We start from the raw sequence: 18790 nt of genomic DNA, 5'->3' as shown, positions 1-18790 counted from the left end.
ACAACAACAGTTATTGCAACTGATACGTGGAATAAAAAAAGACACATCAAATTATAACATCAAAAGCCACACAAAGGCGGAACTAAACTGAACATGAGCGCTTGCGGATTTTAGCCAGCCATTTACTAGTTAAGTGATTTGATTTCGTATCCTAATCTTTTGAACACGCTTTTGTAAGGAGGAAGGGAGTTGCTGCTTTTCGACTGGGAGATAATCTGCAACCCTGGTCTTCAACACATCTACCCGGAATGAGGTCACACTGAGTTCAGGAGCGTTTACTTCCTGATAAGTGTGCTTTGTCATGTTGAGGAACCTAGAATATGATTTCCTATTATTAGTAACACATCAAAGCAGCATCAGCAAAACCAACAAGTATTGTAGGAGATCCAGATTTAAAGAGATTGTGTCGGCTCCAGTTTTCGTCTGATCATTGTCAGATTCAGTTGCCTCTGGTTTTGGATTGCTAGAAGGAAGTCATTCTCATCTCTCACTCTGAAATGCAAAACTGGCAGGTGTTTTAAGGAACAAGGATCCCTGCCCAAAACCGCACATCTTTAATTTGCTCCCCGCCCCCAACTATGTTAGCATAAGGAAAATGAAATGAGTTTGTGCAGATTGAAAGGGATAACTGCTGAACAATCCCAACTCTGCCTATCAAGTGCGAGGCAAGGTTCACTCTGCAATTAAAAACACACATAGAGGGAGCAATTCTCAGTGATTAATCTAGCAGTTAATTAAAGCTTGCAGCCCTAGTCTACCTCATGACCCAGGAATCGGGGGACTGCTGGGTGGGGCAGGTGGGGCTCTGGAAGTGGGAGGCTCAATGAATGTGGCTTGTACACGAGACAAGGGGTCCCCAAGTGGTCTGCAAGTTTCATTCAGGCGCTTCATGGAACATCTCCGCATATCCATTGCATTAAATATCCCTATTTTTCATCTCTGCCAAGCTAAGCAGTTGGCTCCTTACCTCTCTCGCCCTGACCTAGCCACTGTGATCCACGCGACGGTCACCTCCAGACTTGATTATTGTAACTCACTCTATGTTGGGTTACCCTTGAGACTGACCCAGAAACTCCAGCGGGTGCAGAATGCCGTGGCGAGACTCCTTACAGGGTCCTTGCCGCGGGATCACATTCACCCGGTGCTATACCAGCTGCACTGGCTCCCGGTGGAGTACAGGATCAGGTTTAAGGTGCTAGTTTTAACCTTTAAAGCCCTATACGGCCTAGCACCCACTCTACCTACGGGACCGCCTCTCCTGGTATGTCCCACGGAGGACCTTACGGTCTTCAAACAAAAACATCTTGGAGGTCCCAGGCCACAGGGAGCTTAGGCTGGCCTCAACCACAGCCAGGGCTTTTTCGGCCGTGGCTCCGATCTGGTGGAACGCTCTGTCACAAGAGACTAGGGCCCTGCGGGACTTGACATCTTTCCGCAGGGCCTGCAAGACAGAGCTGTTCCACCAGGCCTTTGGCCAAGGCGCAATCGGACCCCCTCCTTTGTTAATCCTCACAGAACTCCAGCCCAATGGTTGCCATTAATTTGATTTTGAATTGATTTTTAAATGAATTGATTTTAGAATGCTGTGTTACTTTTATTGTTGTTAGCCACTCTGAGCCCAGCTTTGGCTGGGGAGGGCGGGATATAAATAAAATTTTATTATTATTATCTATTATTATTATTATTATTATTATTACTACTACTACTAGTATTGATTGCTAATTGCATTTTTATTTTGCATCTTACATTGCATTGCCACTTGAATCCTATGGATAAAGTGCAATACATTAGAAAGAAAAGAAGCCGTTCAGATGGGATTTCAAACCATGCAGCATCTCTAGCACAGAGCATTGCACTTGCTGCGACAGGCAGGGAAAAATAAAATAATAATTAAGTGTTCCGCCGTCAGCAATTTTCAAGCGGCTCAGGAGGAGAGAAATACTTGGGAACCGAGGCTGCAGGCTACATTCCATCCTGCACACAAAGGTTTTACCCCAACAGCACACAAGCACTTATCTGCCAAGCAAGAGACACTATCACAATTCCCAGAATAATAAAATGGTGAGAAGGGGATGGTTTGGAGACGACCTCTATCTGACAGAAGGGCACATTCCAGCTGAAGAATGCATTGCTGCCAGGAGGAAGGTGTGAAGCGAGGACCAAGGACCTTGAGGGTTGCAGCCTGGGCAGAAGAATGTGGGCTTGATACATAAAACTATGCCTGGATATTACGGAGAGGTTTTCCTCCTTCTGTCATGCTATGAAGACCCAACGGGGTCATTCCTTACAGCTGAATGATGGGAGACTCGGGGAAAGAATAAAGGAAGCACGGTAGTGATGGCAACCATCTCAGATGGCTTTAAAAAGTGACTAGACAATGGCTACTGATCACGTTAACTGCATGCCGTCTCCGGGATCAGAGACTGCGTACCTCCGAATGCGAGTTGCTGGGAAATCACAGTGGGAAGAGTGTTCTTAGAATCATAGAATCATAGAGTTGGAAGAGACCACAAGGGCCATCGAGTCCAACGCCCTGCCAAGCAGGAAACACCATCAGAGCACTCCTGACATATGGTTGTCAAGCCTCTGCCTAAAGACCTCCAAAGAAGGAGACTCCACCACACTCCTTGGCAGCAAATTCCACTGTCCAACAGCTCTTACTGTCAGGAAGTTCTTCCTAATGTTTAGGTGGAATCTTCTTTCTTGTAGTTTGGATCCATTGCTCCGTGTCCGCTTCTCTGGAGCAGCAGAAAACAACCTTTCTCCCTCCTCTATGTGACATCCTTTTATATATTGGAACATGGCTATCATATCACCCCTTAACCTCCTCTTCTCCAGGCTAAACATGCCCAGCTCCCTTAGCCGTTCCTCATAAGGCATCATTTCCAGGCCTTTGACCATTTTGGTTGCCCTCCTCTGGACACGTTCCAGTTTGTCAGTGTCCTTCTTGAACTGTGGTGCCCAGAACTGGACACAGTACTCCAGGTGAGGTCTGACCAGAGCAGAATACAGTGGCACGATTACTTCCCTTGATCTAGATGCTATACTCTTCTATACCCTGTCCATGTGCCCCTTGCAGGTTCCTCCACCAGCCTCTGGTCTGCCTCTGGTTGAGAATCCAATGCTGGACCAGACAGGCTTTTGGTTTGGCCCAGCAGCCAGGTTCTTCTCATGCCACACCAAATATACCCTTTCATCGAAAAAGAGCATGAGACAAATGTCAACAAGCGTTGGGAGCCTGGGAGAGGAGAATGGCCGGCCAGCTCACACAGAGCTCAAAGCCTCAGGGTAAACAACGCGGAGGAAACCCAACACTGATCCCACGGAATTAAATTAGACGGGGACATAAAGGCTGACATTTCTCGCGCACATTACGTGAGGCAGTTGTTCCGGTATGTACAGGGCTCAGTTTTACGGGTGACATGCACTTTTCCTTTGTTTTTGATCTAGTTTTCAGGAAACGTTTGCTGCATTTTATTTTTATTTTAAAAGCACTTTAACACAAACTGCTTGGAGAGACTTTATTATATTAAGCGGTACAGTTTCCTACAAATAAATGAAACGAGCAAGCAGGCGAAAGTAGGGTGCATCGAGGTTGATGTGGCTGCTCTTGGGGTGGTGTCTGTTGAGCTCAAATTAGGCTGTTCGCCTCTCTCCAGTCTAGAAGCAAGACGGAAAGGCAGGCCCAGAAATCAGAATAAGAAACTGCATTATACAGAGCAACACCATTGGGCACATCTAGCCCAATTCTGTCTACTCAGACTGGCAGCAGCCCTCTCCAGGGTTTCAGCCAGGAAGCCTTTTCCCAGGCCCACCTGGAGATGCCTGGGATTGAACCCAAGACCTTCTGCAAGCACAGGAGATGATCAACCTCTGAACCTGATGGCATCTCCGATAGACTGCCGTTTCCAATCCCATGATCCTGTTATTCCGCTCTTTTCCGGAGACGTGTGTCTGCTTGCAGGGCAGAAGAGAATCTCCAGGAACGAAGTGGGAGCAAACATTGCTCCAGAGTGCTGTGGCTCACGGTTTTAAGCAGGCAGAGCTGTCTCCTTCAAAGGCACAAAAGTCTCTCCATCTGCCTGGAAGCAGAAAGCTTGGCGAGGCTTTAGTCAAGCTGAGATCACGAGGCCGGGTGAAGATAGAAGGTTCATTAGCAGCTTAGAGTGGCCTTCGGGAGACTCCTTCACCCAGATTAAGCTTGGGAATATGTCACTCCCCCCAAATAATTTAAAATCATCTAAAGCAAAACACCTGCTTTTAGCAGGGGCCTGCCCTCGATGCATCATTTGCCAACACAGAAGTGAATTTTAGTGGGGGGGGGGAATGGGGCAAGAGAATAAAGTGACTCAGAATATAAGAAACTCATTTACCTCCAGAAGCTGATCTTGGGCATTTTTCCTGAGCCAGGATGAACAGTTCTGAAACAGATGCAAGATTTATAGGGTTTTCGTTTCCCCTCATTTTCATTTTACTTTCTGTTTATTCCTCTGTAAGTCTTAGGCTTCACTTTTTTCAATTTTAAACACTTCTCTATTTTTTCCTGAACTAATTTTTCCGATTTGTGCCATTTGGGCTCCTGTTCAACCGTTTCATCTTTCTCAACTTTCCTCATTCGTCCACGCAGGCTATAATCCAAGCCCGCTCCTTAATCTTCAGGTTAAACTGCTATAAGGCAGTTTAGTAAACCTTTAACTACTCGGAACTGATGGAAGGGATTTTTCTGGAGGTTTTCAATCAGGGCATAATAACCATTTTTTAAATAAAGAAAAACTTTATTTGCTAGTCTAACAATGCTTTCCCTTTACAAATCGCCCTCCTCTGTTTCATTCATGCATTATGTTCTCTCCTTATATTTCAGAGTTTATCTTCATTGTTCCTGCGCTGCAATTTAAGCAAATCTTTCAAATCCATTTTGTTTCTGGTCTGACTCGGTACATTTGCGATTGCAACCACTGGCTCACAGGAGCAAATTCACTGCTGCAAAATCTTAGAATCTGTTTTCATGCATCTGCGTGGCAATGCCACGTTGCGGCAGACTACCTATCGTACTTTTCGGAGAATTTATCTTTCTACACTGTATAGAAAGACAGGGCAAGGGGGCAGGTACAGTTGTACCTTGGGTTAAATATGCTTCAGGTTACATACGCTTCAGGTTACAGACTCCACTAGCCCAGAAATAGTGCTCCAGGTTAAGAACTTTGCTTCAGGATGAGAACAGAAATCGTGCTCCAGCGGCGCGGCGGCAGTGGGAGGCCCCATTAGCTAAAGTGGTGCTTCAGGTTAAGAACAGTTTCAGGTTTAAGAACGGACCTCCAGGACAAATTAAGTACTTAACCCGAGGTACCACTGTATTCCTGCCTGTCTCCAGAGTCTCTGACACTTCACCAGACAAAGACAGAGTCAGGCCCAGAACAGCAAGAACAAAACCAGCTGCTTTGGAAAGCAAAGTTCCTTTCCTACTGCTTTGCTAGCTAGCAGCCTCAGGTAAGTGACAGAACGCAGGCAATTAAGGTTAAGGCAGCTGCTCCAGCAAGCAGCCCTGTCTTTTTCTCCCCTGCAGAAGTGCTGCCGTGGATAGCTCCTTGTGGTTGCACAATCAAGACAGCGACAAAGTGCAGGGAGAATGAATGAGCAAGCAAGTCACACAAATCAATTAGCTCTGGCTGAGGAGAAGGTGGATTATACAGTATTTTTCCGTGTATAACATGCCCCCGTACAAGACTACCTATATTTTGCAGGACTCAAATTTAAGAAAATGGGGCCCAGAGTTGCTGAGCTTTGAACTTTTTTGGGGGATGATTGCCCAGAGTTTTTGGGATAATAATAATAATAATAATAATAATAATAATAATAATAATAATTTATTATTTGTACCCCGCCCATCTGGCTGGGTTTCCCCAGCCACTCTGGGCGGCTTCCAACAAAGACCAAAGATACACTAAAATGTCACACATTAAAAACTTCCCTGAACAGGGCTGCCTTCAGATGTCTTCTGAATGTCAGGTAGTTGTTTATCTCTTTGACATCTGATGGGAGGGCGTTCCACAGGGCGGGCACCACTACCGAGAAGGCCCTCTGCCTGGTTCCCTGTAGCTTTGCTTCTCGCAATGAGGGAACTGCCAGAAGACCCTCGGTGCTGGACCTCAGCGGGACCTCAGTGGGCACTGATGGGAGTTGGGGTTCAGCAGCATCAGAAGGTCACCTAGGAAATTTCCAAGCTGGGCATGAAGGCGACGGTCAATGTGTTTGTTCTCTGCAACCATCAACAAAGAGATACACTACTTTAATGATGGAGATTCTACTTGGTCCATAAGAATTATCGCCCAATGATAGACCCATCTTTCATGATGTGGTCATCAGCAAGTGTTATGGGTCAGGCCAAAAGGGGCCCATCTCATCCAGCACCCTGTTCTCCCAGTGGTTAATCAAAGGCGGGTGGCACTGTGGTCTAAACCACTGAGCCTCTTGGGCTTGCCGATAGGAAGGTCAACGGTTCAAATCCCTGCGATGGAGTGAGCTCCTGTTGCTCTGTCCCAGCTCCTGCCAACCTAGCAGTTTGAAAGCACGCCAGTGCAATAGGTACTGCTGCGGCGGGAAGGTAAATGACATTTCTGTGCACTCTGGTTTCGGTCACAACGTTCCAGTATACTTGAAGGAGCGTCTCCACCCCCATCGTCCAGCCCGGACACGGAGGTCCAGCGCTGAGAGCCTTCTGGCGGTTCCTTCACTGTGATCTGTGATCTTTAAAGCCCTAAATGACCTCGGCCCAGTATACAGGGAACCAGCCAAGTTACAGGGAACTAGGCAGAGGGCCTTCTACCTAGTGGCACCCACCCTGTGGAACGCCCTCCCACCAGATGTCAAAGAGAAAAACAACTGCCAGACTTCTAGAAGACATCTGAAGGCAGCCCTGTTTAGGGAAGCTTTTAACGTTTAATAGACTATTGTATTTTAAATTCCACTGAAAGCCGCCCAGAGTGGCTGGGGAAACCCAGCCAGATGGGCGGGGTATAAATAAATTATTATTATTATTATTATTATTATTATTATTATTATTATTATTATTATTATTCCATCTGGCAAGAAGCAGTTTAGTCCTGCTGGCCACATGACCCACAAAGCTGTCTGTGGACAAACGCCGGCTCCCTCGGCCTGAAAGCAAGATGAGCACCACAACCCCATAGTCGCCTTTGACTGGACTTAACCATCCATCCGGGGGTCCTTTACCTTTTTTTGAAAAAACACAACCAGATGCCCATTATTGGAAGCTCACAAGCAGGATCTGAGCACAAGAGCCCACTCTCCTCCTGTGGTTTCCAGCACAGGTGAGGCGACCAGAACTGCAGACAGTATTCCAAATGTGGTTGCACTACAGATCTGTATCTCTGCGTTAGGATTCTGGCACCATTATTCACAGTTCCTTTTATAATGATCCCCAGCACCAAACTTGCCTTGTTCAGAGCTGCTCCCAGTGGGTTGACATGTTCATCAAGATATCTCCAAGGTCTCATTCCTGGTCCATCACTGCCAGCTCAGAACCCATTTGCATATATGCAAAATTAAGGTTCCCGCCCCCTGTCACTTTACATTTGTCTACACTGAATTGCATTCCCCGTTTTACTGCCCATCCACTTAGTTTGAAAAGAGGTCCTTTTGGAGATATTCGCCACCTCCTTTTCTTTCAGAGACCCCAAACAATGTAGCTCTTGCACATTCCTGTAGACGAGGTCCCCTGCTCTCCATTTTTTCCAACGTTAAACATGGTCCCTTCCAAATATGGTCCAGCACAGCGGCGGAGGATCTGATGGGCCAAACGAGCAGGGATTTCCCCTCCGACCTCATGCCAGAGTTTCCTAGGAAATGGGTCTGTTTACTGCTAATTCTGGAATTTATTGGCTAGATCTGCCTTCCCAAAAGGCAGCCAGGATTGCAGTTTCTGGGCCAGCCGGGTGGACACACACGCCAAACAAATGTCCTTAATGGTGCTTTTGTGCCAAAATGCATTCAGGGCCGAGGGTGGCTGTTTTGTTTTTATTGTTGTGAGTAAACGCTGGCTGCACGCTCCTTCCCTAAAAGAGCTAATGTGGGACGCAGGCCCCTTTTCACAGCGAGAGGGTATCCCTCCCAGGCAAAAGCCAGAACATCTTGAACATCTTTCTCAAATCTCGATTTCTCCCAACAGGGAGGCCACATCTATGTTAGTGTTTAAGAGAGAAGGGGAGAATGAAATCTGTCAGCATTTACAAGCTCTATTTTCCCATGAGGAAAACCTCCCAATACAAACAATGGAACACAATCTGTAACACCGCAGTTAAGAGTGTCAGAATAGGACCTGGGAGAGCAGGGTTCAAATCCCCACTCAGCCCCATGATGCTCACTGGGGGGACCTTGGAGACCAGCCCTTGCCTCTCAGCCTAGCCTACCTTACAGGGTTGTTGTGAGCATATAAGAAGAAGAGTTTGGATTTGATATCCCGCTTTATCTCTACCCGAAGGAGTCTCAAAGCGGCTAACATTCTCCTTTCTCCACAACAAACACTCTGTGAGGTGAGTGGGGCAGAGAGACTTCAGAGAAGTGTGACTGGCCCAAGGTCACCCAGAAGCTGCATGTGGAGGAGCAGGGAATCGGACCCGGTTCACCAGATTACGAGTCCACAGCTCTTAACCACTACACCGTGTACACTACTTTGAGCTCCTTGGAAAGAAAGGGGGTATGTAAATATAATAATTAATTATTTCATTCTTATTCTTATTTAACACCTTTGGGATGTAAGAAAGCATCGTTTTCCGTTCCACCCTGTATAAGTCGCAGGCCGCACAGTTTCCATTCCACTGCAGCTGGTATTCCACCAAAACATACATTATTTGTCTCGCTGTCCACTGTGGCCAAATTACGTAAGCTACATAATTTACAGAATGAACTAGGTAAATTATGTCGTCAATAAGTCATTTCACAGCATTCATTTCAATGCAGAGGAAATGCAATGCAAAGCGGGTGAGGACATAATGAAATACCGTGGACGCTCAGGTTGTGAATGTGATCCGTGCGGGAAGCACGTTCGCAACCCGCAGCGTTCGCAACCAGCAGCGCCGCATGTTCGCATGCGCAGGTCGTGATTCAGCGCTTCTGTGCATGCACAAAGCGCCGAAACCCTGAAGTAACCAGTTCCGGTACTTCTGGGTTCGGCGCGGTGCGCAACCCAAAATCGTGAAATCTTAAGGGTCTGTAACCCGAGGTACAACTGTATGTTGAGTTACTTTTTAACTTCTTTTTTAAAAGATTTTTTGAATTTAATCTCTGTGGTTCTAATTTGTGTAAGCCACTTTGAGTCCCAGTCTGGGGAGAAACAGGATATAAATAACAACAACAACAACAACAACAACAACAACAACAACAACAACAACAGAGTATCATTTGCATAATTGATTGCATTATGGATATGGAATGAATAAGCGAACAGCCACAAATTCAATTCCTGTTTTCATCAAAAATGAATGACATCTCCCCCCCCACAGTCGATAAAACAGCTAGTGCTGAATTTCAACAATACATTGGTACCTCAGGTTACGAACGCTTTGGGTTACTTCGGGTTACAAACTCCGCTAACCCGGAAGTAGTACCTCGGGTTGAGAACTTTGCCCCAGGATGAGAACGGAAATCGCACGCCGCCGGCACGGTGGCAGCGGGAGGCCCCATTAGCGAAAGTATGCCTCAGGTTAAGAACGGTTTTGGGTTAAGAACGGACCTCCGGGATGAATTAAGTTCATAACCCGAGGGACCACTGTAATCTCACAGAACATGTGTCCTGTCTTCCCTGCGGGAGAGCGGCATTGCAGTGCACCTTTGTGTAAGGAGGGGGAAAAACCCAAGTAAATCAGACCTACTCCCAGTTCTGTTGGAGGGGAGGTAGTGTTGGCGCTCTGCCAAAGACACTCTACTCTGCACATGTTCAAAGAACTTCAAACACAACCCCTTCAAGGAGTTTCATGGGAGAGATTGCCAAGAAGCAGGCGAAAGCAGTGCCAAGAAGCAGTGTTGCCAGGGTGAAACCCTGGCCCAGGACTAGGAAGAGTGTCTGGGTATGCAGGTGGGACACACTAAAGCAGCTAGGTGTACCCAATGTCATATGTACGGGTGAAAATGTGCAGAACCTCTGGAGATGTTGCGGTGGCGCATGCCGTTCCCAGTGAGTGACCTATCATTCGAGAGCAGCAGCAGCACAGAGGAGGGCTGATCGATCCTGCATCAGTCTGTGGCTTCCGCAAAGGGGCTTAAAGGGCAGGGCTTACGTCAAACGAAAGTTTTGCTGGGTTAATGGTTTCAGCTGCTTCGGGGTAGATCAGATGTAAGCCGCAGTGGTGAATGAGCCCTAAAAACCGTGACCTTAAGAAATGTACAGAAAAATCCCCTTTCTGCCCAGGCAGTCGCCATCAGCACAGGAGCAGATCAGAAAGAGGCAGCGTCCGCTTGGGATGCTCTGGTTATCTCCTGCTTGGACTACTGCAATGCGCTCTACGTGGGGCTACCTTTGAAGGTGACCCGGAAACAACTAATCCAGAATGCGGCAGCGAGACTAGTGACTGGGGGCAGCCGCTGACACCACATAACACTGGTCTTGAAAGACCTAGATTGGCTCCCAGTACGTTTCCGAGCACAATTCAAAGTGTTGGTGCTGACCTTTAAAGCCCTAAACGGCCTCGGTCCAGTATACCTAAAGGAGCGTCTCCATCCCCATCGTTCTGCCCAGACACTGAGGTCCAGCTCCGAGGGCCTTCTGGTGGTTCCCGCCCTGCAAGATGTGAGATTACAGGGAACCAGACAGAGGGCCTTCTTGGTAGCGGCACCCACCCTGTGGAAAGCCCTCTCACCAGATGTCAAGGAAACAAACAACTATCTGACTTTTAGAAGACATCTGAAGGCAACCCTGTTTAGGGAAGTTTTTAATGTTTGATGATTTATTGTATTTTTAATATTTTGTTGGAAGCCGCCCAAAGTGGGTGGGGAAATATATTATTATTATTATTATTATTATTATTATTATTATTATTATTAAAGAGAGGAGAGATAGCACAAAATCTTCCTCTGGGGGCATCTCCGTGACCCAACACAGGCAAGGAGGGTTTGCAAATGCAAGATCTTCTGCTGGCAAGGGAGACCTGGAGATGCACATAGCTAGCTGAAGGTGCATTTCCTGTCCTGAGAAGCTGGGTGCATGAAAAATGCAGAACAAGACATTCACATTCGGATTCCAGATGCTGTATCTGCCACACCTGTGTTCCACTTGGTTTACAGGGCAAGGTTTGGAGGAGGTTCTTTATATTATTTAAGGAAGTGAACTCGACATGAATGCACCATTAGAAAACAGCTGTCACAGAGAGCTGTCACACTTAGCAATTATGGGGAACATCTACCATGCCTTGTCACATGGTGCTGGATGCATGTACCATGACCGCCTTGTGGCATGCTCTCTGCGCTTTGCACAATGCAAATGCATGGCAATTTGTGGCGTCGAAAACCGGTTCTCTGCTAGGGATATGCAAAACCCCTTGAGACATTTTGAGGGTGTTTCAGCTTCCCTTTGTATGCTTTGCTAAAGAAGGCACACCAAAAAACATGACTTAGAATTTTGCAGCGATTTGCCGTGTCAGCTCCACTGTCTACTAAACAGCCCTTAAGATCCTAATGCATCCAGGACCTGGGTTGCAAGGAGGCAGCAGCTTCTGTCCCGTCCTTTTTAATTTGAAATCGGCGCTCTTTCCATCGTGCTGTGGTTCGGCTTCTGCAAAAACGTACGTTATTCATCTTGCTATTGAAAAAGATTTCAATACAGTCATACCTCCGGTTACATACGCTTCAGGTTGTGTTTTTTTGGGTTACAGACCGCCGAAACCCAGAAGTACCAGAACGGGTTATTTCCAGGTTTCGGTGGTCGCGCATGCGCAGAAGCGCTAAATCGCACTTTGCGCATGCGCAGAAGTGCAGAATCGCAACCCGTGTGTGCGCAGACGCACCGCTGCGGGTTGCGAACGTGCATCCCACACAGATCACATTCGCGTCCACTGTAATGGCAATTGATGTCAATGCATTTCAGCGGAATGGAAATGTCAGAAAAAATGCGCAACACAACGTAATTATTGATGGAGTAATTGTGGAGTTAAAAAAAACAAACAGTGACCATATCTGCTTGCGTGATTTCCATTCCTGACCTCAAGACGAACGTAAAAACCGAGGCAACGTCCACCTCCAACACTCAAATACGCTTTGCAGGAGAACGCATTACAATTCAGAGCAGCCCCCCGACTCCACAGTCAAGAAATCCCAGGGCGTTTCAACCGCTTGAGTCAATCGCAGAGCACTGTGTTTCTGCATGGAACTGCGAATGACGAGATCGCTTGTGCCAGAAGGACAAAGAGGTGATACACGAGACCATGAGCTTGGCAGGCATTTCTGAGTCTTCCAGCTCACCCCGGCCTGTGACTCATCCTGCGCACATGTAGGCTTCATATACGCCGAGCATTTAAAGTATGCGACTTCACCCAAAGAAACCTGGGAGCTGGTATCTGTGAAGGAATTGTAGCTCTGTGAGTGGCAAACTACACTTCCCTAGATTCTAGGGGGCGGGTGCTTTAAATGCAGGGCGGGCACGTGGAGCTTTAGTCAGTACCAGGAAGGAAGAGTCCGTCAGAAAATGGTCCCAAGGATCCCTGGGATCCGTAGTTTGTTCAGGGTACTGGGAATTGTAGCTTTATGAAGCATAAAGTACAGCTACCAGGATCCTTTGGGGAAATTATGTTATAAAAATATGCATTAAAGGCATGGTTTGTACGCCGCTGACGTGGGTGGAGCTGTGGGTTAAACCACAGAGCCTAGGGCTTGCCGATCAGAAAGTCGGCGGTTCGAATCCCCGCAACGGGATGAGCTCCCGTTGCTCAGTCCCTGCTCCTGCCAGCCTAGCAGTTTGAAAGCACGTCAAAGTGCAAGTAGATAGATAGGTACCGCTCCGACAGGAAGGTAAACGGCGTTTCCGTGGGCTGCTCTGGTTTGCCAGAAGCGGCTTAGTCATGCTGGCCACATGACCCGGAAGCTGTACGCCGGCTCCCTCAGCCAATAAAGCGAGATGAGCGCTGCAACCCCAGAGTCGGCCATGACTGGACCTAATGGTCAGGGGTCCCTTTACCTTTACCTTTGTACGCCGCCAGTAAAGTAACAAAAGGCTGAAGCGAGTTCAAGAGTTGGCAAGCTAGGATTAATGGGTGGGCTGGTAGCCAATTGACCCCCTGTTTCTTAATGACAGGCTGTGGTCAATCTGTACGCGGGGAGAAGGTACTCTGCCCATGCTTTAAGGCACTCTCTTCCTGTATCGATTATTCTATTATCAGGTACCAAGGAAAGGCTTTACACAGCTACAGGACTGTCTTCACAAGGAAGCTCCCTCTCTTCCCATTTTGGAGGAGATGCATAACTTTCTTTTCATAAGGTGCTTTTTAACAAACTGACTTCTTCTGCTGCAACAGTCTTGTTCTGCCAATATCTTCTTAATGATTGGAGAAAATACCAAGGGCTAAGAGTTAAATGTCGCCTGTGTTCTTTATGTGTGTGTTGTCTTTCTGTCTGCCCTGTTATATTTTGAGTAACTCCAATGAGTTCAAACGGCAGTAAAATCCAAACCTAACAGGTTGCCTGAAAAATAGGGATGTGGGATTTTGTGTTTCCCTAGGAATAGACTGGATTTTCACCTTGTCTTAGAAAAACTCATGTTATAAGTTCCCCCCAATTTTATTTCGGCTTTAAAGGTAAGAGTTTCTTTGATTTCAAAGTATTTCTGGACGGCTTAATATTCTAGTAATTCCTAAGTGGTTCACAAACAAAACAAACCCATAATTTTTAAAAAACAAAACAGGGATAAATACAGAAAACCAGCCAAGACGTCTAGTTTCTCCACATCACACACCTCTATCATAAACCTGCTTACTTGCCTTCTCTCTAAATAAAAAGCCCCAAACTTTGCTACCTGTCCATGCAGGGAAGCCCCTTCGATAGTTTTGTTTGCCTTTTCCTGCTGCCTCCAGTCCCCTTGGAAAGACTCAAGGCCTGAACAAGCTGTTCTTGGAACAACTCAGAGCAGACCCTCCGTGTCGGAGCCCCCACAGCTATTTTCCCACCGTCGCACGGCAGAATCGTGGACTTGGCTCCGACGCCGAAGGCCCCAGTTTATCAGGAAGCCCTTTCCACACGCCCTGACCCCACGGCACATCCCCAGGGCTGGAGCCACCTCCCAGGTGCTGGAACCGCAGGGGACGGGTCCCATTCAACTGTCAAGGGAATGCTGCAGAACGGGATCTGCGGAGTCGATCAGCAAAAGCAAGAATCTCTTGGCTCCAGCCTTGCCTTCCGTACCCATCCTTGGTTTCCTTCTCCGTTGCAGCACTTAACAACCACCAGAGCACCTATTCCATACTTTCACAGGTCATTAGCCCAGCAGAACATCACGTCTCCGGCCAAATTTTATTACGCCGTGTGCCCCAGCAGACACTACCGTCTGTTAGTACACAGAGATTTTTGGCATAGCAGGCAGGCAAAGATGCTTCCAGTTCCATTGCAACTATTCCGGATGTGTGTTTGTATTGGAGAGCTTTGACCGCAAGAGGGTTTCAGATACCATGTGGGGTTCAATGTTCTTGCATATGCTGTCTGCATTTATTCTTCTTTGGCGATCACGCATAGCTGAGTAAGATTGTCTTCCATGAACACGGTCTTAATTGTGAGTCCATAAGTGACTGTGGAGGCCAATTCTGGATCCACACATCCTTCCACAGTGGGGACATTGGTTTCCGGGCGGGAGCTGATCACGGTGTGGATTTGCCAGGTGTGCCTTCCTCTTAGCACGTTCCTCCCTTTCATCCTGAGTTCGAGTGTCTTCAAAGCCCATGACACCTTTGGTAAAGGCTGTTGTCCAATTGGAGCGCTCGCAGGCCAGTGCTTCCCAGTTGTCGGTGTTTATACTACAGTGGTACCTGGGGTTAAGAACTTAATTCATTCTGGAGGTCCCTTCTTAACCTGAAACTGTTCTTAACCTGAGGTACCACCTTAGCTAATGGGGCCTCCCGCTGCCGCCACATGATTTCTGTTCTCACCCTGAAGCAAAGTTCTTAACCTGAGGTACTATTTCTGGGTTAGCGGAATCTGTAACCTGAAGCATCTGTAACCCAAGATACCACTACATTTTTTTTAGATTTGCCTTGAGACAGTCTTTAAAGCTCTTTTGCTGACCACCAGCATTACGCTTTCCATTTTTAAGTTCGGAATAGAGTAGCTGCTTTGGAAGACGATAATCAGGCAACCACACAACATGATTACCAGTGTCAAAGCTGTCTGTATATTCCTTATCTAGCAGCGCAACTGCATCTCTCCCCAGAAGAGAACTTTGCTTTCTCCCAATTTCCAGAAAGGCAGCTCTGCTGGTCTACAGCTGCCAAACCAGTCAAGAGTCTTGAGGCATCTTAAAAGGCACAATAAATTTATTACGGCAAACGTTTCTGCTGACCGGAGTCCACTTTCTCAGAAGCGCACCCTCGTTCGCAAATGTTTATAGTGTGGATCTGTCCATTTTCGTTTCTCATTTTTCAAACATAGGCTCCATTTGCCTCATTTCTGCATCGCTTTCTGAATGTTTTATTTAAAATCCTCCCAGAGATTCCTCAGTGCTTTAGCATCCATTAATCCTAACACACATATTTTTCTTTGCAATTTTGCCCAACGTGCAGATTTTGCAAGTGATTTCCCCTAATACAGTGCATATTCTTATGTTTTTCTCACTAATATATGCATTCTTAAGCACACATTCCCATAATATGCACATTTTTTATGGTTACAGAAGTGCAGATTTTGAAGAATAGTTGCATTTTGGTTCACATACCGCTTCAGGACACATGGATTAATTAGATTTGCATCCAAATGCAAACAAGGCCCAATTCCTTTTTCTATCCTAGTCATAATACCCTTCGTTCCTCTTTAGAAGTGATAAAATACCTTTCTGCTTTCAGTATTATGAACCAAGCTAACAAAATCAAAAGGGCCTTGTATTTCAGATGTAAGATAAAAATAAATTGCTTACATAGCCCACTAAAAGCTTTGCAAGCTTGAACTTTGTATTCCTCAGGCAGCAGAGTTCAGACCGAAGAGGAAAACAGAAGCAGAGACTGATGTGCGTGCATCTGAATCCATCCAGATTCTGCATTCTTATATTTGTAAAAGATAAACCACATCTTTGCAGGGCATTAGAAATAGGAACTGGTCCAAAGATATGTTATCTGTCAAGATCTGATCCACAACACAGGACCAAAATAATTACTAATGTTCAGTTCTTTTTGTACAATCCCCAGTGCGTCACAGGGGCACGGGTGGCGCTGTGGGTTAAACCACAGAGCCTAGGACCTGCCAATCGGAAGGTTGGCAGTTCGAATCCCCGTGACGGGGTGAGCTCCCGTTGCTCGGTCCCTGCTCCTGCCAACCTAGCAGTTCGAAAGCACGTCAAAGTGCAAGTGGATAAATAGGTACCGCTCCAGCGGGAAGGTAAACGGCGTTTCCGTGTGCTGCTCTGGTTCGCCAGAAGCGGCTTAGTCATGCTGGCCACATGACCTGGAAGCTGTATGCCGGCTCCCTCGGCCAATAAAGCGAGATGAGCGCCACAACCCCACAGTTGGCCATGACTAATGGCCATGACCTAATGGTCAGGGGTCCCTTTACCTTTACCTTTCATGTTCAGTTGGGAAATGGTGGGCTTAAGGTTTTGGTAGGAACAGGTGAAGCAGCTGATTGAAAAGCGAGTTCCTCCTTGGAACAGATGCTCTCAAGGAAATATAAGATAAAGGTAAAGGGACCCCTGACCATTAGGTCCTGTGGCAGATGACTCTGGGGTTGCGGCGCACATCTCACAGAACTTCTGCTTTCTGGGCTGCAAAGAATGAAAGGAGCAACGAAAGTGCCCCAGCTCAAGTGGGTTATATAACGCTCCCTTCGTTCAAGGCAGAATACGTCAACAGATGCTCGGAAAGCAGCTCTCACTAAGAGAAAAACGTAAATCTCATCCAAAGCCGTACTGCCTCTTCTCCCGTGCAAGAGCTGAATTTAAAGCTTCGCCATCCAGGGTCTCCTTGTCAACATCTCCTTTCTCTTTCCCTCCGTGCTATTTCGCTATGACTCAAACCGAGGGAATGCATGCCTGCTATTGCCGGAGGCATCCTTCGCTAGATAAGGAGGGTAGTTATTTTTAAACGCTCAAATGTACGGATGGACAATAAGAGGCTCCGAGTCCAAGATTTCCTGCTCTTAAACATAAAGTGCAGAGGCACGGCGCATATTCGGCAGTAGCAAAAAGGATGCTTGACAACAGCCTTAATTGCACCTGGAAGCCACAACACAAGAGCACTCTCCTGTTGAGCACCACAACCAGAGGGGGAAAACAGAGCCATGCCCCAGTTACTGAAACACACACAAACATTGGTTTTGTTTTTTCAGAACGAAAAGCATGTCACTAATTTTTGTTCAAATTACTTCTCTCTCTCTCTCTCACGCACTCACACACAAATATTGAAAAATGGGAGGGATTTCACTTTACCCGATATTGTCACGAACATCGTGTCAGGGAGCGCTGGGACCCACGGCGCATGACGGTTGCAACTGGCGACCAGAGCGTGTGCCCCAAACAGCGAGAGGCAGCCTAACTTGCCAAGCCATCTTCCGTGCCAAAAGATGGACCCGAGAAGCCAAGAACCGTCCTCATCCTCAGCTGATGCCCACAAAGCAGATCTGCCAGTCATGTGCAACTCAGAGCCGTGTGCGAGCTCTGCTGAATTCTACTTCCGAACATTGCAAACAAGAATTGTGAGAGCCTGGGATGTGGTTTTGAGAAACCTTCATACTTCAGAACGTCGCCTTTTATCTCGCTGTCACAGCCTTAACAGCTGCTGACAGGTCGGAAGCAGCATGCAGAACGCAGCGAACACTTGGTACATGCTAGCCTCAAACGACACTGAATCAAGAAGGGGATGTGTGTCGGAAAGCATTTTTTAAAAAGGGGGTGGGAGAGAATCAGAAGGTTTTGCTTCCCCAGCTCGTTGAAAGAACAGCACTGTAGGTTCTCAATTCCTCTCATTCCACACGACATATTTCACGTTAAGAAAGTGCATCAGAACTGCACATGCATTGCTGAAAACAATTTAGGTCTGGAGATCAGGATGGTTGCCTTCACAAACAACGACGCTGAAGTCCTGCTCTGCTGCTGCACACCGGTGACATTTATGACTCAAGATCTGGTACCAATTGTTTTTAAATGAAATAAGCCTTTGTAACGTAACTGTTAGGGACGCAGGTAGCACTGTGGGTTAAACCACAGAGCATAGGACTTGCCAATCAGAAGGTCGGCGGTTCGAATCCCCACGACGGGGTGAGCTCCCGTTGCTCGGTCCCTGCTCCTGCCAGCCTAGCAGTTCAAAAGCACGTCAAAGCGCAAGTAGATAAATAGGTACCACTCCGGCGGGAAGGTAAACGGCGTTTCCATGCGCTGCTCTGGTTCGCCAGAAGCAGCTTAGTCATGCCTGCCACATGACCCGGAAGCTGTACGCCGGCTCCCTCGACCAATAAAGCGAGATGAGCGCCGCAACCCCAGAGTCAGCCACGACTGGACCTAATGGTCAGGGGTCCCTTTACCTTTACGGTAACTGTTGCCAGCCAACCCAAATGGGAATGAATATTGTACCATTTCTATGCTTTGCTTGCACCTGGCACC

General features: G+C 47.1%; 1 protein-coding gene across 4 annotated transcripts in view; it reads right to left on the bottom strand.

The window, feature by feature from the left end:
- Window positions 1-18790, bottom strand: part of SLC4A11 (solute carrier family 4 member 11) — a 235840-nt gene that overhangs the window by 167030 nt on the left and 50020 nt on the right. Inside the window, exon 1 of one of the 4 annotated variants that reach the window (XM_081924887.1) lies at window positions 17621-17958. The exons of 2 other annotated variants lie outside the window; for them this stretch is intronic. In XM_081924887.1, the coding sequence (XP_081781013.1) occupies window positions 17621-17822 (202 nt within the window). In that variant the 5' untranslated portion in view covers window positions 17823-17958. Of the gene's footprint in view, window positions 1-17620; window positions 17959-18790 lie in introns of those variants that run through there. One more of the 4 variants, XM_081924888.1, reaches the window with a different exon arrangement.

This window comes from Podarcis melisellensis (assembly GCF_964234715.1).
Source record: "Podarcis melisellensis genome assembly, chromosome: 9".
Classification (NCBI taxonomy): Eukaryota; Metazoa; Chordata; class Lepidosauria; order Squamata; family Lacertidae; genus Podarcis; species Podarcis melisellensis.
This window is presented reverse-complemented; position numbering and strand designations above follow the sequence as displayed.